The 23,699-nt window shown below is 52.3% G+C and overlaps 1 protein-coding gene across 1 annotated transcript in view; it reads left to right on the plus strand.

Moving 5' to 3' along the window:
• The window catches only part of CRHR1 (corticotropin releasing hormone receptor 1), a 48,906-nt gene that overhangs the window by 10,933 nt on the left and 14,274 nt on the right, over nucleotides 1–23,699 (plus strand). The window contains exons 2-3 of the mRNA XM_041724049.1: nucleotides 10,202–10,289; nucleotides 19,430–19,549. Coding sequence (XP_041579983.1) covers nucleotides 10,202–10,289; nucleotides 19,430–19,549 — 208 coding nt within the window. The remainder of the gene's footprint in view (nucleotides 1–10,201; nucleotides 10,290–19,429; nucleotides 19,550–23,699) is intronic.

Below are 23,699 nucleotides of genomic sequence, written 5' to 3' on the forward strand. Positions count from 1 at the left end.
GTGCATGTTTTCAGATCTGAGAGGAAGCTACGAAACCCTCCAGCACAGGGGTTCCCAGTGTCCGCATGACTGACATTTGGGGCCAGGTCATTCTTCGCTGTGGGGGCTGTCCTGTGCATTTGAGGATGTAGAGCAGCAGCCCTGGCCTCTAGCCACTAAACGCCATTGGCACTCTTCTGGTTGTGGTGACCAAGAATGTCTCCAGACATGTTTCATGGGAGACAAGATTGCCCCCTGTTGAGAACCACTGAGCTAGTTCAGCTACCCCCTCAGTTCTGGTGGCCCTGCAGAATCACCTGGAGAGCATTAAAACCTAGACTTCTGAGTTTCCCCTCAGGCCTGCTGCACCTGAATCTCAAGGATGAAGCCTGAGAAATAGAAATTTCTATCTCCCAGATGCCAAGGACTGTCTGGAAACTTCTGATTTCATCTAATTCACTTATTTTGCAGGCAAAGAAACAGGGTCATTGTCTATCTTACGGACGATAGTATGGTTGTTCCTAATCTCTGCCCTAAATTACCCTGCTCAGTCGGGTTTGGTGGTCCAGAAGCCCCTTTAAACCAATACCTCCTGGTCTGGAAGGCAGTTGCTTCTCCAGAAAAAAACAGCCTCAAAACCTTTAGCAGTTTTCTAATAGAACCTGATTTCCACAGTCAGATGATTTCACTCTGCCTTCCTGGCCCTCTTCACATCCCCTTTAAAATGTAGCTTCTTAAAGGACATCTCTTTTCTGCTGACACTGAAATCCTCCTCAATTCACACTTGTCAGGGAGTGGCTAAGCCGAGGGCCCAGCTGATAGTGACACCTGCGTAGCTGGTGTCTTCGCACCCTGTCCCCACCACCTCGGCTCTATCTCCCAGAGTAGCAGATGCCTCTCCCACGCCCTCAGGAATGGTTTCCCAGTGTCTGGGAGCCACTCACAGCTCCCAGGAGCAAGGGGCTGGATCAGAGTCCTGGCCTGGTTCCACTTGTCTCCAAGAACCAAACTCAATCCTTCCTGAATTCCCTAAGAGTATCCGACCCGTGTCTACCTGCCCTCCCCTACCACCAATTCCCACTGCCAGCTCTTGGGGAGCCAGGCTGTAGCCCAGAGCTAGAGATCAGAAGCAAAGGAAACCTGTACCTCCTCTTCTGGGGGATCCATGCTGAGGAATGGGGAGCAGGAAGGGAGGCAGGACAAGTAGGGCGGGCAGGGAAACAGGCTGTCCCACCCTGGGCCACCATCCCAGCCCTGGAACACAGCTCCCATCCCAGGCTCTCCAGTTATGGAGCAGTAAGTGACCCTGAACAGGTTACCATCTGTGTATGCCTCAGTTTGTTATCTGTGCAATGGGAAGAGAGTAAAGTCTCCAACTTCTTGGGGTCGAGCAGGAATTGATGTGAAAAATCAGAGTCTGGCACTGTGCAAGCCTTCAGCAAAAGCTGGAATTTAGAGGAAGGAAGGAAGGAAAGGAAGGAGGGAGGAGGGAAGGAGGAGGGAGGAAGAGCTGGAGAGGCTAAGAGCAGTGGAGAGAGGAAGGTGGGTGGGAGGGAGGCAGGGAGGCTGGAAGGCACGAGCTAGGGGAAGATACTAATGAGTGAATCTGAGGGGGAGCCCTACAAAGAGGGGGAGAGAAAGAATGCGTGAGAAGCAGAAAAGCGAGCAGACCAGGCTGGAAGGTCAGCAGAACTTGGGGCACAGTGCCCAGCAAATCCCCAGGGAGAGGCACATTCCACTTTCACAGGTGGCTGCTGGGCCCTGGGGACGGAGTGGTGCTGGATAGTGGGTGCACATGCCCCGGGTGGGCAGGGGATCCGTCCAGGAGTGCTTCTGGAGAGAAAGGCCCAGTCAGGAAGGAAGCCACTTGCACAAAATCGAATGAGAGTTCTCATTGCCATCTGTCAACTGCTTACTCTGTGTTCTGCCCCATGCTGTTTTATTTTAGTTTTATTATTATTATTTTTTACTTTGACTTTAGTTTATTTATATTCAATTAATTCACATATAATGTATTATTGGTTTCAGAGGTAAAGGACAGCCAGTGCTCATGACATCACGTGCCCATGCTGTTTTAAATGTACCATATTGTTGATTCTCTTCAAGAGTTTTGTAGTGTAACTTTCCTCCCTATTAGCCCTATTTACAGATGGGGAGACTGAGGCTCAGAGAAGTTAAGTCCCCCAAAGTCACACAAGTAGGAAGGGGCTGATCAAAGATCCCCGTGTGGATTTCTCTGGCCCTAGAGGTCTGATTTCTACTCTCCTGTACATTCTGCAGACAGAACGTTTTCAGACCTGGAAAGGCATGTACGGAACACACTGCCCTCTTCATTTTAAAGATGAGGAACCTGAGGCAGGAAAGGGGGCAAGTGAGTGACTTGTCCACAGAGTGAGTTTGCCAGACTCAGGATAAGATCTCAGCACCACATTTCCCACCGCCAGATGCTTTTTCCCTTCAGCACACCCCTCTAAGGAACTAGGAACCCCTCCAAGAGAGAGCAGAGAGCCTGGCGGCTGGAAGAAAAGAGATGCAGGAAAATGGGGAATAGGTGTCCTGGTGGAAATGACAAAGGGACTCTATGGTCAAAGGAGGCAGAGTAGAAATCCACCTGTTGTTTCTTCCATTCAGCCAATCATTTATTCATTCGGGTATAGTGAAGCCTACTCTGTGCGAGGCCCCACTGAGGGTCCAAAGGCAGCCGAACACAAACCCTGCCCTCAGGGAGCTTAGAATTCAATGGAAGGTATATCTGGGGTCCTGGGAGCAGTCGGTGTAAATCCAGAGCTGCGGTCTTGCAGGGGTGGGTGAAGCAGGCCCCCACTGCTTTCGGCAGTGCCAAGGGGACTCATTAGGGGAGCAGAGGAGTGACATAGCAGGGAGAAGGGGAAGGGAGCCCCAGGGAGAAGGGGTGGAAGGGAGGAACCCCCCGGGTGAGCCCCCCTTCCAGATCTGTAGGCAGAAGATTTTCCTTTCCATTTTTTCCTCTCTGCACAACAGCAATTTAAGTTAATTAAATGTAACAATAAATTATTTCTCATCTGCCGAGAATAATCTTTCACTGCACACCCACTTTGGGGGAAAGCACAGGCTCTTTGCCTTGAGGTGGGGACAGGCTGTGGCTGTCCTAGAAAGAGGCTGTCAGGGGAGGACCTGGTCTGGGCAGGATGGGGAAGTGAGGCCGCTCAGGGGGCAAAGGCCTTGGGCAGTCAAGAGGGCAGAGAAAATGTGCACAGCATCGCTGTCCTTTGTTCCAAGTCTACTTTCACCCTGGCTAGTCTTCAGGGCGCCTCCGCATGGATCAGAAAACTCACCCTGGAGGGTGTCAGTTCTGCTGGGGTGCAGCCTGCCATCCTAGCCCCCAGTGACCCCCTGCTTGGCATCCCCATGCCCCACGACTGCACTTGGGCCCTGCCTCTCCCCCGCACCATCATTCTGTATCTATAGATGTATGTGCTGTAAGCACAGACAGGTTTCTGAAGAGTTGACCGGGTATATGTTTATTTCTACAACCAGATCCTAGGATTTTTTTTTTACAGATTTATTTATTTATTTGAGAGAGAAAGAGCATGTGTGAGTGGGGGGAGGGGGAGAGGGAGAGAATTGCAAGCTGACTCACTGCTGAGTACAGAGCCTAACTCAAGGCTCAATCTTATGACCCTAAGAGCATGATCTGAGCCAAAATCATGACTTGGGAGCTCAACCAACTGAGCTATCCAGGCACCCCCAGATCTTAATTTTTAAATGCAACAGGGGAATCAGCTTTTAAAGAAATCCTGATTTATGACCTGTCCTCTTTTTCACATTTAGATTTTCTTCTCTTGGCTTTGCTCAAAACAGGCTATGCCTTGCAAACCGTATATCTGATAAGGGGTTAATATCTAAAATATATAAGAAATGTATACAACCCAATAGCAAAAAAACCAAATAACCCAATTAACAATTGACAAAGAACCTGAATAGGCATTTTTCCAAAGAAGATATTCAAATGGCCAACAGGTACATCAAAAAGAAACTCACTCATCATTAGGGAATTGCAAATCAAAATCACAATGAAATATCACCTGTTAGAATGACTAGTATCAAAAAGACAAGAAAGGGGCGCTTGGGTGGCTCAGTTAGTTAAGCATTCAACTCTTGATCTCAGCTCAGGTCTTGATCTCAGGGCTGTAAATTCAAGCCTTGCATTGGGCTACACGCTGGGCATGGAGCCTACTTAAAAACAACAACAATAAAACTCCAAAAGACAAGAAATAGCAAGTGACAGGCTGTGAAGAGAAGGGAATCCCTGTGCACTGTTGATGGGAATGTACTTTGGTGCTGCAAGCATGGAAAACAGTATGGAGGTTCCTCAGATAATTAAACCTAGAACTTTTGTATGAGCCAGCAATTCTACTTTCTGGGTATATGTCTAAAGGAAATGAGATCACTATCTCGAAGAGATATGTGCACCCCAGTTTCATGGCAGCATCATATACAAAACATAGAAACAGCTCAAGTGTCCATTGAATAAAGGAATAAAGAAAGGCATTATTATAGATGATAGATGGTAGATAGATGATAGATGATAGATAGATAGATAGATAGATAGATAGATAGATAGATAGAAGATAGATAGACACTGCAGGAACCCTGCTCTAGTTCAATTCTCTCGGTAATCAAAAAAGGCTCTGAGGCCCAGAGTGACCGAGTTGTGATTGTGACCCCATGGACATGTGCGGAGAACTTTAAATTTCAGAAGTCATGTCTCTCTGCGTTTTCCCTAAGTGGCCCGCATCCCTGCGATGCAGATAAGCTCATCACCCAGAGGGCCCAGGTGACTCACCCAAGGTCACAAAAGCAATGGCAGGACTGGGCTCAGAACTCAGCAGAAGCAGGAGGGATCTCGCTGAGGGCTCACGCTGGAATGTGGCTGTGCCTCTATCCCTGGCCCCTATGAGAGGTCTTCCTGGGGCCTTGGGGGGTTCTCCCAAACCCAGCATCAGAGGTAGTCATGCCAGGGGAGGGAAGGCAGGCCCTTCTTCTCCTTGCTCATCATGAATTTTCAGGGGGTCGGGGCAGCCGCCGTTGCCTCCAAGCCACCCCTCTTCTCCCTCCAGTGGCCCTTCAAGACCCTCCCTAAAAGGTTAATTACCCAATCATCCCATCAAAGGAAATTGCACTTTTGTGCCTTAAGGAGCGGTCTGAGCTTCAGCAGCATAGTTATTTATGGCCTCTAATAAGCATTTTCTGGGTGTGATTAACCTTTATGCCAGAGTCACACTGAGAATGGGGATGGCAGCTTCAATTCCAGCCACCGCGCTGGCCTGGGGGGGTGGGGATGGGCAGCAGCTGTCCGATTCTGAACCCCCCCCTGCCCCCGCCTCCCTCTCCGATGGCCCTGCACCCTTCCCTCTCTCTGCTCATCCCTTCTTTCCATGCCCTGCCCTGATCAGGGCCATCCCCTTCCTCCAGCTTCCATCCACTTGGAAGTCAGATGCCCGGTTGCCTGTCCCCTGGCTCCTTGTCCCCACCCAGATGCTGAAAACAGCTTTGTGACCTTGGGCACCTCAACTACACCCCCTGTAAAATAAGAAAGGTGAGACCTGCCTCATTGGCTTTCCACAGAGCAGTGTCTGTCCCTGTCAGGGACCCACTGGGCCCTCAGACAGTCATTTTCTGTGATGCTGGAATCGAGCAGCAGCACACTCTCGGCCTCTTCAGAGTTAATGTTCAAGGTTTGGCTCTTGGCTGAGTGGAGGGGTTTGTCACTGAGGTACAGGTTTTCGTTTGGGCCTTGGGGCCGCTGGGCTAGTGACACGAATGAGGCGTCACCTAGTGAGTGAGACTAGCGCTTGGCCAGCTTCAGATTCCTAGGGCCATTTTGGTTTTCTCTACCATGTGTTGGAAAATGGTAAACCTCACAATGTCCTGAAAGCTTGGTTTGCCAGAAATGGCTCTGAAAGGGGAACCCTCAGCCAGAGTTAATGACCAAGGGGAGAAGCCAGCCAAGTGGCCCAAGGAAGTGGTGGTTCCTCCAGGCCTAAACCACTTTAGGTTAGGTTTGCTGTGAGAGAAGATGACATGTCGGATGTGGTGGAGGCCTGGGCCTCTGATGTGACCCCATCCACCCATCCATCCATCAAGCCTCCCTGAGCCTTGGGGGATGCCCTCCCAGGAAAATGGCTGTCATTACACACGACACACTGCATTTCATCACAGGCTTTCACACCTTCTCATGGGTTTATGGACCCCTGATTAAAAACTCTCAGCCTTAGAAGGAAGCAAACAATATTCTGGAAAGTCTGGAGGCCTGTTCCCACAATGCAGTAGTCACCTGTTGATGGGGCTAGAAATCTGGTGAATGTGGAAGAAGAGATCAGTGTGCAGTGGGGGGAAATATATAGGAAAGTCTCGACTTTTCCTGGAAGTGTGATTCAGAATAAGCCAGCAGCCTTTACAAATCCTTCTGCAGAGCAAGAGGTGGCACAGTCACTGACTGGTTCAATACAGAGCCGACCTTTCCTGAGAGGAGAGGTTGGTTCGGGAATTTTAAGAAGCATTTTTCTTTGCACAATGCACACCCTGTTGGTAGACAGTGACTTTGTGAACCGTTACATCCAAGATGCAAGGGTCAGGGTTCCAGGCAGCCAGCCGAGGACAGGCTTGCTCTTTGCCCTTTGCATGGCTCTTGGCCTGGTTTCATGATGAATCTAGAGTTGCTGTGCTGCTCTGCGCATCCTAGGACATTAAGGTGGGAAGCTAAGATCTTCTGGCCTGTGTATTTGTCATGAGTCAGAACTGAGGGGAGTTAGTGCTGATTTCATGCTCTGTTTGTGAGCATTGTGAGCATCGGGGTCCAGTGCCACGTGCAGGGGGGCATGAGTACATTGATGAGGTGACTGAGTTGCTTTGCTTTGGAGTGCTGGGGAAGGTGCTGCCAAGGGGAGGGCTCTGGAACTGGCTTTTGAGGACTATAGTGCTTACCAGGTGAGCTGGTGGGCCAGGAGGCAGGTTTGGGGGTGCAGAGAAATGCAAGGACAAAGGTGTGTGGACACCAGCAGGGTCCAGCAGCTGGGCATTGATAAGCAATTCAATGTGAGTAGAACAAGGTGTTTCAAGGGGGATTTGAAAGACCAGGCACAAAGCACGGTTTCAGGATTAGAAGGATAATGGTGGAATGTCAGGCAGCAGGGCTAATAGTGTCAAAGATGGTGTTTCCAGTTTCTCTAATTGGCCTGGCTCTGGGAGCCCCACTCCCATTCTCTGCATGTCTGTGTGTCGGGAGATGGCAGAGGCAGCGGTGGGGTGACAGGCTGGAGGCAGGGATTCCTAGCCTCCTTCTAGAAGGGGCCTGCTCTGGCCATCCCAGCAGAGTGGGTCCCTCCCTGGGCACAGCACAGAGCTCTGTGCCGAGCTGAGCAGTGCAGGTTTGTTGGTGAGGACACTACTATTTGCTTATCTAGCAAGAGCTGCTGGCTGGTCTAGGGGCTTCCTCCTCTCTCTCCTGCGTGCTCATTTGGAAAATGAGAGTAAAGAAGAGTAAAGATGGTTCTCCATCTCTCTGGGGACTGTGAAGTTTAATTAGTGATTAATAAAGTGTTGGAAGTTCCTTGGGGCCAGAGGGATGAATGGGTTTGTTCTAATCACTTCCAAGTCCTAGGAGCGAGTAAGCTGAGTGTCCCGAGTACTGGGCAAAGAGTGGGGGTGCAGGGCTGGGGATGTGCTTCTTAGACTGGAGTTTGGCCCAGTTAAGAGCAGAAAGAACTCCTAGGATGTGACAGGAGTGTGCCAGCAAGGGGATAGAATAAACAGAGCCCACTAAGGACTCAGGCACGTGCTGAGGGGACATGTGGGTGAATCATTAGGGTTGGAGGGGTGCTTCCTGTTGGAGGTTGGGGGCAGGACAGACTCTAACCAGAGTGGGGAGCATTTGATTCCACCTTGGAGTGGAAGATGGGAGAGAGGAGAGTAGAGCCTGCCTCTGGCATGAGACAGGAGTGGAAGGGGCAGCTACTGGGAAAGGTGGGTGGCACTACTGGGGAGGGGGGCAAGGTAGGAGAGGATATTCTTGGCAGGTGCGCAAGGAAAGCTCACCTCTGGGAAAAGGCAGGTCAGGTTGCTTCTAAGGACTGGGGGAAGGTCCCTGAGGTCCAGAAAGGGTGAGTGGGGAGGAGTCCAAGTGAAGTGGGACATACAGACATCGGGAGAGGCGGGATGGGGGTGTCCAGCTTAGGGAGAGCAAGGCAGGGCAGGGACTAGTGTGAGGTGAGTGAGGCATTCTTCTCAAGTGCAAATTTTAAGGGTGTCCCAAATCTCATAATGAAGATAAACAATATTTTAGTGTTATTACTGATTTTTCCTTTTACCCCAAGCTCCCATATGCCCAGCACTCTTATAGAACCTTTTAAAAAAAGTTTTTGATATTTTGTTCATATCAAGGATTTTTTTTGCACTAATTTAGAGTTTCAAAAAATACTACATTAAAATATTATATGTCTTTTGGCAGCCCTTTAAATTGTGGACCCAAGATGAGCACCTTGCTTTCCTCACCCTAGTCCCAGAGAGCTGTGCATGAAAGTTATGTGCTGCTAGAGCTGGCCACCACCCTGGCTCTAGTCTAAGATAGAGACCTGCTCTCCATAGGGCAAGCCCCTACTTCTCTCCCCATCCTAGTTCCTGACTGGGAAGTGGCTAAGACAGCTTCTAGATCTGCCTGTCTGTTTCTGAAGTTCTGGAGTGATTTTTGAAGATTGAATGGAAATGGGCTGGGGCTGAGATACCTTTGCCAGGGGTGTCCAGGAGAGGGTCCCAGGGAGGAGACCCCAGGAAGAAAGAGCAGGGAGCAGGGGTGGTGATGCTGGAGAGCAACCTCCTGTGAGGTTCACTGTCCGGAGCCTGTTCAGGCGGACAGAGCTCCGCTGGTCATCAGCACCCACGTCCCAACAAATGGAAGTAGGGGCTGGTTACGATGCCCTCTCCATACCCCAGCCCACCATGTGTTTCTTGTCCCCTTGAAAACCAGATTCCAGGGGAAACACACGTGCCTTGCCTCCAACCTCTGACTAAATAAAAGTCACCAAGTTCAAATCAATCATGACCTATTGAGTGCCGGTGGTAGACCTGAAACACAAAGCAATTCGTTGACGTAGTCAGCAAATTTGAGCACGGTGAACAAAACAAAATCCCTGTCCTTGTGGAGATGCTGTGCGACTCGCAAAGGAGTTCTACAAACACTGTACCTTGGAACCTGAGAGGGAGGACCATCGGCACATAAAGAAACAGGCCTAGAGAGGCCAAGTAACCTGCCCCTGGCACCACAGTGAAACCAGGGCTGGATGCCAGGTCTCTTTTGACTCTAAATCTGTAAGGGGGGGGGTGGTGACCTCAAGGGAGGAGGACGCAATGATTGTGTGAGGGTGTCAGTGGAAGGGGCGGCCCTCCAGGTGTGGGCCCCATGGCGCGCTCCTCCCATGTGGGCTGAAATTCTGGAGTCAGAGTGACATGGAGCCCCCCCCACACCCTGGGAGGGGAAGGGGCAGTTCTCCCTGGAGTCAGCCAGGCATCTGTCCAGACATGTCTACACCTTCACCTCTGTGGGCCTCCGTTTCTCATCTGCAAACTGGGCAGCCACAGCAGCCCCAGGGAGGGGGAGAATTAAGTGCCATGGCAGGTGTAGAAGGGCGTGGTGAAGGGTGAGGCACAGTCTGCAGTGACTGGTAATTAGCTGGGTGGGGATGAGGGCCCTCCGACGAGCACCTGCAGCTCTGGAGGGAGGCCAGCAGATGTGCCATCGAAGGGCATCGAAGCCCATGAGTGCTCCGAGGGTAGGTGGAAGGGCGGGTGTGTGTGCACGTGAGTTCATATGTGTCTGTGTGTATGTGTGTGCATTCGTGCGTGTGTGCGTGTGTACCTGTTGGGACACAGTTGGGCCATCCTTGGGATCCCATGGGGATGGAGGTAGCTTCCTCAGGGTTGATGAAGGCCCCAGCCCTCAGAGAAAAGGTTCCCCACTGTCCTGGGAACCTGGGTTCCTGCTGTTGTTACTGCCTCCCTTCCAAGCCCTTCTAGAGCTCCGCAGCTCCGGACCTTCCAGACACAGAGGACATGAGAGGAGGGGGCGGGGGAGGCCAGGGTGGGCTGGGCTGGCTGGGAGGAGACAGGTATGAGGGGGTAGTGAGGGGAAGCAGGAAGCTCACGGAGGCACAGTCTAACTGCTTCCCTCACCTCTCTGCGCCCACAGGCTCTCCTCCTCCTGGGGCTGAACCCCATCTCCGCCTCCTTCCAGGACCAGCACTGCGAGAGCCTGTCCCTGGCCAGCAACGTCTCTGGTGAGTCCCCCTCCCCCAGTGGTGCAAGATTCCAGGTCTCCAGAGCCGCCCCATCCCCAGACCCCAGGTCTCCCAGGGCCTGCACACAGAACTGGGCCCCAAGGCAGGAATCGCAGAGATTTCCTCTTTAGAGCTCCCCTCTCACCCCCAGAAATCCATCACCTCCCCACAGAGGACTGTGCTCAGGAGGATCCTGAAGTTGGTGGAAGTGTGGTGGAAAAGAGAGCTGCCATTAGGTCACAGCATCTGCCACAGGCACAGGAGGGGCGGGTGGCAAGTGTGCCACGTTGTTATCTTGCCGGCGGTGATCTTGCCACTCTGTGGGGTGGGCAACAGGGGCAGTCCCCCCAGCCCTTGCTGTGGGAACCCACAGAGCAGAGGGCTGGGCTGTGACTCAGGCCCCCAGCTGCTGTGCTCTGCTGCCAGAAATGCCCAAAGCACAGTGTTGCTGGGTGCAACCTACACGGCAGGCACTGGTGGAAGTATTTGAGATATATTAGCTCCAATTTTCATTTACACCTAAGGAAACTGAGGCAAAGAAAAAAACCAGTAAGTCCCAGGGCCAAGATTTGAGCCTGGGCAGCCTGGCTTCCAGATACATTTTTTAACACCGTGCTCTACACCTCCTCAATAGAAAATACTGCATAACTACAAATATTACTAATAGCTCGTATAGGCACACCATTTGCCAAGTACTTCTGTAGAATTATCTTACTTCTCACAAGAGTTTAAGAGTCAGCATTTGTGCAGGTGAGGAAGCTGGGGCATGAGAGGGTCAGGCCTCTGGCTTCCAAGGCCATGTGTTTTCTAACTTTGGGGTGTGGTCTCTAGGCCCTCACCCTGGCCACTTGAACCACGGTCCTGGGGGATGCTGCTGCCCAGCAAGGTGGGGAGGCCCCTGCACCTGAAGGTCTTTGGGAGGTTTGCTATTCTTTGGTGACTCAGTTTCCTCTTCAGGTCTCTCCCTGATTCAATCCAACTCATTAATTGAGCATCTATTGTGCACCAGGCCCATGGAAGACATGAGAGAAGTCAAGCCCACAAACACATGAACTATGTGGTGGACACAGTGTGCTAGTAGAGAAGTAGAAGACATTAGCTTCTGAGCCTGGGCCTGTGGGGAGAGGAGGCTGCCATCCAGCCTGCTGGCCCTTCACTGTGGGAGGAGCCTGGGGGAGAGGAAGAGCCCTGGACTTGGAGATGGCCAACTGAGTGCCATGCTCACCGTGGGGCTGTCTTGTCCTTCTTCCCTTGGGGCCCCTCTAGCAGCCCCAGGGATGAGCATGCTCTTTCCCCCCTTGAGCCTCACTTTGCCCAAACTACAATGTGGGGGGTGAGTGGTACCAGCCTCAAGGATCTGTAACAAATAAATGCACTAAGTTTTGTGGCAATATGTCACAAACTGTAGAGAACCATACCACTACTGAGTATTGTTTATTATTGTTAACATCGGCAGGCTTTTGAAAGTGCTACCTGTGTAGCTAGAATGAGGAGAAGGCATTTGCCATGAATTGCCCACTCCACTGGAGGTGGGAGGGAGGATAGATCAGGGGTGGCATGAATCCAGAAAGGCTTCCTAAAGGAGTAGTTTTCACAGTGAGTCTCTGAGAGACCCAGAGTGTGAACCAGCAGAGAAGAGCCAATGCTCTGAGCCAAAGCTAGAGTTGACTGAAGAACAGCAGGTGGCTTCGGTGGAGACAGAGGAGGAGTGAGGAGGGAAGAGCAGTAAACCTGGGGAGGTTATTGGGAGCCTGGAGCATCTGGTTGTAAAGTTGGCTAAGCTAGGCCATGGGGAACAGGACAATTCTTGAGCAAGAGTCTGGAGTTCTAGCAGAGAGAGACACGGAGGGCGACCTGTTCAGGAGCTGAGTCTGAGATGAAAGGCCCTGCCCACAGCTCTCCATGCACTGGGACCAGGTCAGCCTCCATTCACTTGCTCACTGTGCGTGGAGGAGAGAAGTGACATCTCTGAGTCCACACAAGTGTCACCTGTCCTTGGAGGCATCAGGCCATGATGAATGTTGTTCATTCCTCAGTGATTTGTACCCTGCACCCCTACCCTCAGCCCAGACCAGCCTGGCCAGCTTCATGGCATACAATCCATCACCCTCCACAGCAGCCTCTGCTAACGAGCTATTTGTCTTCCAGTGCCAAGACCTACCTAGACCGATGGGCACTGGTAGAGACAGATGGTGAGGGTGGGGTGGAGGGACCGGGACAGATGGATAGGCGTCTGGCTGGGGTGGCTGGCACTGAGTTGGGGCCTTTGGGGGTCCTCTCACATGCCAAGAGCAGGGAGAGGGTGGGTCCCCAGGGCCATGTGGCAGATCACAGACTTGGCAGCTCATAGAATCATGGCATGAATAAGACAATAGCAGAAAGTAATAGAATTATTGACTGATGACATCAGAGACAAATGAAACCATATTGTTGACAAGGACCCAGGGTAATCAGTTCCTATCCCGTCTCAAGGTCATGAATGTTAATAATGATAGCTAATAGTTACTTAGTAACTGCTACGTGTTACCATTCTAAGTACTTTAATCTCATTAAATCATCATAACAACATTGTCAGGAAGTATTTTTATCCTCATTTTACAGAAGAGGAACCTAAGGCTCAGAGGGGTTAAGTGTCTTGCCCAAGCACACACAGTTACTAAGCAGTAGCCCCAAGATCTGAACCAAATGGGCCACCATGTAGGAGGCTGCCAAGAGAGCCATAGTGCCCAGGGCTGGTTGTGGCCTGTCATGTGGGTGTGCAGAGTCACCCTTGCAGTTTCCCACACCTAAATGGGGTTCACACACAGCCCCCAATTTCCCCCCAGGACCTACTATGTGCCTGGCAGTAGACTAGGTGCCAAGAATGCAAAAATGGAGAGCTCAAAAACCCAAAGGATGGAGGTTCCCACCCACTGGTCCTGATGAGTCACATACCCTGCAAAGGCATCTTTTCATTCTGCCCAGCCCAAAAAGAGGCAGCCCAACCACAAGGTGGCCGAGACAAGAGCAAGACCCCCTGCCTGCCCTCTGCCACCCTCTCCATGCTGGATGACCCCGGCAAAGCCCCTGCCCATTCATCCCAACAGTGCTTTCCTCCGAATGGACAAGCGTGTCTGTTTCGGAGGCTGCCCTTGGGCCACCTGGCTGCTCCCACTCCGGGCAGCCTTGGCTGAGTTCCTCTCTTGAACTTAACCACACAACTGCAGGGCTGCTGCTAAGTGCCCACCTACTCTGGTTCATTCAGAAACTGCTGATGGGACTCAAAGTAACTGGGGACAGGAAGCAGATTCTGATTTCCTTCTGAAGTTACCTACTACAGAAGGATGTGCTGAGCGCTTTTGTACACTGAGCCCGCTGGGGAAGGAGCTGTGTAATCTACTTGGGGTGAGAAACCAGTGTCCGATTGTACACAAGCATTAAGCAGGCCACCTTCAAAGGATTCTCATCGGGTTCATTAAAATAGGCCCCCCCCAGGACCCTGACTGAGCAGGGGTTTTGTCAGAGGCAGGAGGGAGCTCTCCATGTTGTTCCTCTCTCCTCTTCCTTCCATTTGCATGGATTTGGGGTGGTCTAACCACAGTGCTCCAATGAGCATTGGAGTGTGCATGTGTGGGGATGGAGGAAGATGCAGGACCAGTCTTAGGTATTACTTTTGCCCACTTGGCTCCACCCTTGCCTCCAGAGAAAATGCTGAAGGAATCTAGCTTCCTAGATTCATGAATGAGGGGGTGAGCCACCAAGTGACAGAAATGTAAAAACCTCAGACACACCAAGTACACAGTAGCCTCAGGGCTTCTGTACTCTCTGTTCCCCCTGCCTGGAACACTCTTCCCCCAGATGTGCACATGGCTCCCTCCCTCCCTACCTTTAGGTCTCTGCTTAAAGGTTAGCACCAAATTTTAAGATTTTTATTTATTTATTCATGAGAGACACACACAGAGAAAGGCAGAGACATAGGCAGAGGGAGAAGCAGGCTCCCTGAGGGGAACCCAATGCAGGACTCAATTTTAGGACCCCGGAATCACGCCTAAGGCAGATGCTCAACCACTGAACCACTCAGGTGTCCCAGCACCAAATTAAAATAGCATCCCTGTCAGTCTTTACCTCCTTTCCCTGCTTGCTTTTTCTTCATAGCATTTCTCACTGCTTAACATATATGTCTGTCTGTTTGCCACACCCCTTGCCTCCCACCAAGGGCAGAGGACTTATTTTATTCATTACTAAATTCCTAGCCCCTAGAACAGGTACCGTGTCCCTTGCTCCTAGAAAAAAATTTCTCAGGTGGTCAGTAAAAACTTGTTGAACGAAGAATACTTATTATTCCTCCCCATCTATGACTTAATTGGCCAGGAGGATTGTCCTGGGATAGGTTGATGTGGGGAGGAGTTGACTTATAATAGTAGCTCAGGCTTTCTGCTCCTGGCTGGTAAATCCACCTGGCTATTTGCAAGGCTGGCTTACTCTGGTCCAAACTGCTCCCCACCCCAGAACTATAATGTCCAAGTGGGAAAATACCCCCCAGGAGAGCAGGAGGGGTTGGACATTTGTGCCGGTGGGACCCGGAGGGGACACGGGCTCAAGAATCAGAGTCCGCAACAGCTTTGACCTCTAGGTCTTCGTAGCCCTCATGCCAAGTGACACTGAGACCTCCCTTCCTTCTTCTCCCCTTCCCAACTAGGACACCCAGTCCCTTCCCACCATCCTCACCCCTGGAATAGTTTTTCCCTGTACCTTTCTCTCCTGGCTTTCAGCCTACCCTTCCCTGCTTTACTCTCTGTGTCTTTGTCTCCTTCTATTTCCTCTCACTCCCTCCCCTTCTCCTTCCCCACTTGCTCCCGCCCCCCCCCCTTCTTCTCTTCACGTGGTTAAATGGATTGACTAAGCGGGGTGAGTTTCCTGAAGCGCCCTTCACACTGCCTGGTATGAAGGACACAGAGTCCTACGCGCCCTTCCCCTTCGAGGCCGGCTCCGCAGGATCCCCCGGGACCGCGTGCCTGCAGGCCGGAGCTGAAAGAGCTGAACTCTCGGGAGCCCCGATGTAGGGCACTTTGCAGGAAGGCGCCTTCGGAGCAGTCGGGCCAGGAAGTCCAGTGGGCAGCGCCCTGGGCCAGGACCGGCGCCTGAGGCCCTGTCCTGCAGCCTCCTCCCTTCCCTCGACCTCTGGGCCCTCCTCGACCCTCTCCTTCCGGCCTCCTTTCCTCTTCTAACCCCCGCCTCCGGCTCCGCAGCCCTCTCTCTGCGTCCACAAGGCCAAGCCCTCCACTCCAGGCTGGTGTCTCAGAGCCTGAGCCCCTCCGCCGCTCCTGATTGGCCCTGTGCTATGGCCACGCCTCCTCTGGCCACGCCCCTCCGCCAGACCCCGCCCACCCAGCTCTGCGGGGGGCGGGAGTGGTGCTGGTGGTTTCTGTTCATTCTGTTCATTCTGTCCCTCCCTTTCTTCCCGTCTCGCATAGTCTTCCATTCCGTCCGGGATTTTCTGGGCTCTTAATGTAAAGGTCATGTCCACGGCAGTGTTGCCCCACGCCCTACCCCCCACGTAGCCTTCTGTGAGCTGCGGGGGAGCAGGAGGGAGAGAGGAGAGAGGGTAAGAGGGAGTGGAAGAGAGAGACACACACACAGAGGCCTTGGGGGGCAGCAGGGGCTAGAAACAGTACAACCAAATGCTATGAGGGCCAGTGGTGCAGACGGGGGACCTCTGTGGTGCAGTGGGAAGAGCCCAGGTCAGGTGTCAAAGCCAGTGTTCAAATCGCGCTTCTGCCTCTTAGTGTTTGTGTAACTACTTGGGCCTCAGTTTCCTTACGTGTAAATCGGAGAGAATTAGCACTTACGTAGGCAGGTGTTAGGGAACCCTAATCCATAGGAGACTAGAAGTAAATAACATCTGCTCTATTTCCTCCCAGATACCTCCCCTCCAGCTGTGGGTGGGTCAGGGCTCTGGCTATCGCTGGTGCCTGGTGATCAAGGTCAGAAAGGTCACCTGCTTGGTAGCTGGTTTCCGCCTTGGCTCTAAGCTGGTCCTGGTTGTGGCTGGCGCCCAGTCCTGCCCAGTCCTGCCTGACCCTCTGTTCTTTCCCAAAGAGGCTCTGGGGAAGTGTCCAGGGCAAGAGAGACAAGAGGGAGGGAGGTGGAGGGCAGATTCTACACTGAGAAAGCATGATAGACAAGTTCCGGGTGCTGCCACACATGATGTTCCATGAAGTCTTCCCCGCCCCCAGCTCAGAAGACACTGTGAGTGAATGAGTGAGCGAGTAAGTGAATGAAGGGACATGAATGAATGAAGTGAGGAAGGGACAATGATGTCGCTAAATCAGATGGTATATGCAAGGTACCTGGCATGTGCCTGGCACACAGCCCTCAAAAATGTCTCTCCCTTCCCTGCTGCCTCCTTGGCTTTCTCCCCTCCCTTTGTTGGCACAAAACATGGCATAATGGAAAGAGCGTGTAGTTTAGAGTCAAAAACACCTGGCTATACTTCTTGGTTCTTTCACTCATTGACCCATGACTTGGAGCAAGTCACTTAACTTCCCTGTGCCTCAGTTTCCTCGTCTGTAAAAAGGGACTGATGACATTTCAGGGTGGATGAGGATCCATGAAATAGATAAGGATAGGCCTTGAAAAAACAGAGCATGTTCCATAGTATTATCCCTCCTTCCTTGTGGCCACTTGCTTGCCTCTAGCTTCTCCCACCTCTGGGCTCAGCACAATGGGCATGACCCATGAGAGATTACAATCGCAACCTGCTTTCCTCACTCCCCTACCCACTCCTTACCACCCCGTGATGCCATTCACGGAGGCTGCAGTGTGGCTCAATGCCAAGGCCTGGCCTGGCCCGCCAACTCCTCATGTCCATGAAGCTCCAATCCAGACTTCGTTCTCTTCAGTTAAACCGCTTGGTCTCAAAGCCTCTGCCCCTAAGCCTCAGTTTGTAGGAACACCCTATGAATAGCTTTGATTAGAAAGAAAAGCCAGCATTGGGTACCAGAGCTGCTCGGCACTGCCCTGCATCCATCAGGGAAAAGATGCCAATCTAACCCAGAGCTGTTTCCTGAGAGACTGAGTACAGTGGGGAGGAGCAGGCAGGTGGGCCCCAGCCAGGGCTTGGCAGCTGCTGACGCCCAACCCTAAAGAGGCTGCCCCTGCATTGGTTCATGGCTCTTCCTGGCTTGTCTGTGCATTCTTGCACCAGTCCCAAGAATTACACACCTCTTCCCATTGGGATCAACACACTGGGTCTCAACAGGACTGGTGTGCCAGCGTTTTGTGGAAGAAGGGCATCAAAAGGCAGAGAAAAGGGCAGTCCGGGTGGCTCAGCGGTTTAGCACCACCTTCGGCCCAGGGCGTGGTCCTGGAGACCCGGGATCTAGTCCCACATCCGACTCCCTGCATGGAGCCTGCTTCTCCCTCTGCCTGTCTCTGCCTCTCTCTCTCTCTCTCTCTCTCTCTCTCTCTCTGTGTGTGTGTGTGTGTGTGTCATGAATAAATAAATAAAATCTTAAAAAAAAAAAGGCAGAGAAAGAAGCGGCAGCATCAGGAGGAGTGACAGGGCCATCCTCAGTCCAGCCTTTACTCACTGGAGACTAAAAGCCTTCCTACCTCCAGAAGTATTACTGTGGCCTCGACTTTCCCCCAATGGACACACATACACATGTGCACACACTCCACTCCAAAAAGCTCTTCAAGGGAAAATATTTGGAAGGAGACTTTAACATCATTTTCTGAGTTACAGACCTCTTTGAGAATCTAATGAAAGCCACATCCTTTTCCCAATTAAGATGCACATATACACTAATTTTTTCATCTAACTTCAGAGTCTCTATGAACCTTTAAAGTTTCCACTAGACTGAGATTAAGAATTTCCCATCAGATCCAACCTCTTCATTTTATTATAAAGACACAAAGGCTGGGGCACCTGGGTGACTCAGCTGGTTAGGCATCTGACTTTTGGTTCCTGCTTAGGTCATGATTTCAGGGTCCTAGGATCAAGCCTTAGGGCCTGCACTTGGCATGGAGTCCACTTGTCCCTCTCTTTCTACTCCTCCCTCAGCTCACTCTCTCTCATATATTAAAAAAAAATCTTTAAAAAAATAGGGACAGCTGAGTGGCTCAGTCAGTTAAGCATTTGCCTTTGCCTTTGTCTTTGGTTCACATCATGATCCTGGGGTCCTGGGATTGAGCCCTGAGTCGGGGGGACCTACTTGGCAGGGAGCCTCCTTCTCCCTCTCTTCCTCCCTCTCCTCCTCACTCACGATCTCTGCCTTTCTCAAATAAATACATTTTTAAACATCTTTTAAAAAAATAAAAAAATATTTTTTTTAATTTTTAAATCTTTTTTTAAAAACTTAAAAAAAAAAAAGAAAGAAAAGACACGAAGGCTTAGAGAAAGCAAGTGACATGCCTGTGGTTACACAGCAAATTAGTAGCAGAGCCCAGTGTGAAGTTAGTGCTCCAGACTACTGGTTCACTGTCCTTTCCACCCCCCCCCCCCCCGCCCCGGGTATCTCTCCCTCTTTTTTCTCCCTATGGTTCCCTTCTTGATCAGTCCTCTGCTAGGGCCCAGCACAGTCCAAGCACAAACACCGTATGTCCATTAAATGTGGTTATCAGGCCACAGAAAAGCTTAGCCAACTTCATTTAACTGGCTCCTCACTGTAGAACCAGAGCAGATATGGTTTGGTTCCCTGGATGTGGGAGGGGGCTGGATCAAGGACTGGTCTCTTCTAGGCTGTTCCAGACTGTGAAGTCTCAGAGGTCCAATCTATACCAAATGAGGGCCCAAGAGAAGTGTCCTCGGGCTACAGAGCAGAGGACCTGAAGTGTGTCCAGCATTTCCTCTAAATGCCAGTCAAGACCTCAGCTTTTAACACCACCTTCAGCTGTCTCTGTTCCTCCTCTACTCTGGAACCCATGCTGGATCCCTAGTGCCATAGCATCAAATTCAGATTCCTAAAAAAATAAAATAAAATAAAAAATTCAGATTCCTTTCCTTGTTGTATCCTCTGCTTAGTATGAGCTCATCTCTACACTGGGCTCATTGCTCCCATCTTGTTCCCAGTTGGTGTGTGAGTGTGGGGAGGTGGGGAGGATCCCAGAGTAGGGTTCTTGCTCTGGCTCACCAGCTGTCTCTGCCCACCCCCCCCCAGGACTGCAGTGCAATGCATCCGTGGATCTCATTGGCACCTGCTGGCCCCGGAGCCCTGCAGGGCAGCTGGTGGTTCGACCCTGCCCCGCCTATTTCTACGGTGTCCGCTACAACACCACAAGTAAGGGAACCTGTGGAGGGTGGGCCATCTGCTGGGAGGCGGGACAGAATGGGGAGAGCTTGGGACTTGTTGGAGGTGGGGGGAACAATAATGACAATGACAATACTATAATACCTCTCGTGGATACAACCACCATTTACCAAAGGCCAGCTCTGTGCTCTTTACCGCCGATTCCCACAATACCCCTGGGCGATGCTACATGTAACCATATAGTTCTCATTATATACTGAGGCCTCCACGGCTCAGAGAGGTTAGGGAACTCGCCCAAGGTCACCAGCTGGTAAGAGGTGAAGCTGGAATTTGCCTGCAGGTCTGTCTGACACTTTCTTCGGCAATTGACAAACTGGTCAGGGATAAGCCTGCAACCACCCTATGAGGAAGGGCAGGGATCATCAGAATAGCCCCCACTTTGAGCTCAGAAAGATTAGGAGGTCTGTCCAGGGCCCCGCAGCCAGGAGGTGGGGGACCCAGTTTTAGAGCCACAGGCGGGGGGCTTAGCCTTACAAGCAGGCTCACAGGTCCGGTAGGGGTGAGGGGGGACTGCCCAGGGTCTTCTGGATACTTGATTCCCATGTAAACACCTTGCTACCCTGAGGCCCTGAGCCCCCACCTCCAGGCTTTGCAGCTCCTTGTTATACCACCTGTCACCCTCAGAATTAATTTGCTCACCCCTGTCAATGACTCACAGCTCCTGCTCCTGAAGAGAGAAACAGCTGCAGGCCAGGGGCCCTGTCCTATCTGAGGGAAAGGTGGGGGTCCCTAGGTGGGTTCTTGGGGTCCAGTGAGCCTGGGCTCAGAGGCCCAAGGTGGGGACCAAGGGTGCCCAGATACCAAGTAGTTGACTTGGAAACTTGCCAAGTAACCTTAATACATTTTCTCCCTCTCAGGGCCCTTTGGCCCCTGGTCTGACAATGGAGAGGGCTGGATGGCATGGCTTCTAAGACTTAGTTCAGCTTAGAACCCCCACGTTCCTCCTCCCGCCCCTCTGCTTTGCCAGCTAGATTAAGAACATTAGGGTTGGTAGCTGCAAACAAGAAGGGGCCGGAGGGCCCTGGGGAGGCACTGGGACTCGGCAGGAGGCTGGAACAGCCAGACCACACAGATTCATGTGTCTGCAACCACTTCTTGGACCCTAAGAGGAGGGTGGGGGACCCTGAGAGCAGGTAGGGGGAAGGGCAAGAGGACCTAAGAGAGCTTGGTGTGCACTGTCCACCAGCCTCCAGTTTAGTAGGCCCATTCTACAATCAGGAAATGGAGGCAGAGGTGACAGCTGCCCAAGGTCACAAAGTGTGGAGGCAGGGCCACAGCTGCACTCAGTGCGTGCATCCAGTCCTCCTGGAGCTCCCAGGGGCTGCTGCCTGGTGGGGGACAGAGGGGCTGCTCCCAGGAGGAGGCCCTTCTGTCTCTCCATGGCACTGGTCCTGTCGATTTCACCCCCAAAGTGACTTTCCCGTCTGAGCCAACTTTCTCATGGGATGGAGATCCCACGGGTGCACCACTGCCCTGGTCCAAGGCACCGGCTTTCTGATCCTGGTATCCCATCCTGGCATGCTCTTGCTTGGAGTCAATGCTCTCTGGCCCCCTATTGACTCCGTGGTTGAGTCCACACTCCTGAGTGGGGCCGGCCAGGCTCCCTGTGGCTGCAAGCCCTGCCTCTCCACGTGAGCTCGTGAGCTCTTGTCTCCAGGGGTGACTTGACATGACCCCAACAAAGACTTCAGTGCCTGGGCACGTGCTGCTCAATTAGCCAGCCCTGCCTTAAGCGGAAGCCAAGCATCCAGGGTTCTAGCCCCAGCTCCACCTGTAACTGGTTAAGGAGCCCCCTGCACTGCCCTTTCCAGGCCTGTTTCTCCACCTGCAGGATGGGGGAGAGGTTTGGGTGATATGCTCTCTCTGCTCCCTTGCTCTTCCCTCTCTGATCTCAGAAGAGCTGGGAGTGATGGTCCTTGGACGTGGACGCAGGGCTAGAAGACTCTCCCTCTGCAGGTGCCCCCCCAGTGCCAGGAAGATGAGGGACACACCCTGTAATCAGTAGTGCCTGGGAACCCAGAATTGTACCTAATCATTAGGCACTAATTAATTCATTTACTGATGAGGCGCTGCCAGGACTTCCAGGCCTTCTCCATAATGCCCTCCCTCCTGCTGCATCTGATCTTCAAAGGGATGGGAAGCTATTCCAAAAATATCCATTTTCCCGAGACTCTCTGGGAGGACTGCTCAGCTCAGCAATTAAAGACAAGGAGGTCGCATCCTCCCTGGCAACGACTTGCTGCGGGTGGGGCCTGCTTTTTCTTTCAAGATCACCTCCTCCCTTCCCACCAAAGCCTGCTCCCTCTGGATGACCTGGCCTGGGAGGGGATCCTGGCTCCTGCCCCACATGTGTGGTGCGAAAGGGGAGCTTGAGCCAACAGGGCATCTCCTGTACCCCCTTCCATTACCCCCTTTGAGAGGGATATGTAATGTGTCCAGAATCTTATATGACGTTATATAAGTAACAGTTCAAAGACAATAATAATGAAAATAATAGTGCATACCACGTGCCAGGTAGAGCTCCAAGCCCTCGGCACACTCAGCCACTGAGGCAGGAGCCGTTGTTAAGTCTATTCCTATCTTGCAGATAAGGAAGCCAAGAGGTTGTGTGACTTGCCCAAGGTCACACAGTTAAGAAGGAGTGGCACCAGGATTTGAACCTGGGCTACTTGGGTTGAGAGCCGTGCTCTTCACACTACTCCATGCTGCTTCTCTCGATGCAAGACCACCTCCCTATTTCCCTGCCCCCTACCTGTGCCTCTTCCAACCAGATCTCTGCCCAAAGTCCCTTTCTCTGCAGACATTCCAGAGTGGCCTGGTCCCAGGCACATCTGGTCTACAGAAGGTACACTGGATTCCCCTGGCTTCTTGCCTCCTCCCAGACCTTCCTGAAATCCCAGTCACTGAGCCCTCAGCCCTCTAGTAGCTTATCCCTCATTTAGCAATTAGGAGAGAATCAGCAGCTCCTTGGCCAACTCTGCCCAAGGGCTCAGCTCTGCTGGGAAAGGAAGCTGAGCAGAGCTTTAAAAATGCATTTAGCCTCATTTCCCCACTGGCATGCTGCAGCCTGAACCGCCTCTCAGCAGAGTGGCTAGGGAGCACGTTCCGTTAGAGAGGCCTCAGCCTTGTGGTCCTTGGGGCCAGACCATGGCTCCCTCTTTCCTGGTGGCAACAATAGCTCCCCCATCACCTTCCCCATCATCTCTCTCCTGTCCTGCTGCTGCCAGCATGGAGGCAGGCCCAGGCTGGACTGCTCCCTTGGGGGATCAGCTGGCCAAGCCCTTCCCCCTACAAATGACAGGAGGGGCCTCAGCGGCTCCGGAGGCTGGTGGGCTGAGGTCATTCTTGCAGCCCAGCAGCACTGAACTGGTCCCAGGGCACCCACTCTGTCTCCCGTGCAGTGTGCTGCCCCTGCCCAGGCTCCAGGTTCAGGGACTGGGACTCAAGCAGCTTCCCCAACCATCCTCAAACCCTGCTGGGGTGGGGATGTGGCGTGAGTCAGTGTGAGCCATGAAAAGGCCTGCAGCAAGGGGTTGGCTCAAGATTCAATTTCTCTTCTAGCCAGTGCTGCCTGGACTCAGGGCCAGAATGAACTCTAGGAAACATATTTAAAGCCACCAATGCCAGAGGGGTACAGGGTGGGGCAGGGTGACCTCTCCCAGCAAAGGAGAAAAGACTCCAGGTTTGGATCTCCCTTGGTCCCTTCCTTACTGGATTTTAGGGCCCTGGTGCCTGCTGGGGGTACAGGCAGGAGGGAGGGTGAGAAGGACCCCGGATGCAGTTCCAACCACCCCAGAGCCCTGAAGCCAGGCCTCATTTCAGAGCACAGGGCTCCTGCCCATCTCTCTAGAAGGCAACAGGTTCCGGGCCACAGTCCAGTTGGGTGGCTGCACAGACCCCTACACCTCCCTGGGCTGCCCTCCTGTCTTTCCCCCTAAGTGCCATGTGCCAGGCTGGGAGCTAGTTGTAGTGGATCCTGTGGGACCCACCCCTGTGACATCCCCCAGCACACTCCTGCCATGCATCATTTTCTGTCCTAAGAATCCCCCACATGACCCTCTAGCATAAATCCTACTGTTGGAGAAATGCCACCACAAGGCCCTTCCCCAACACCTGCCCT

The sequence above is a fragment of the Vulpes lagopus genome, chromosome 12, assembly GCF_018345385.1.
Source record: "Vulpes lagopus strain Blue_001 chromosome 12, ASM1834538v1, whole genome shotgun sequence".
Lineage (NCBI taxonomy): Eukaryota > Metazoa > Chordata > Mammalia > Carnivora > Canidae > Vulpes > Vulpes lagopus.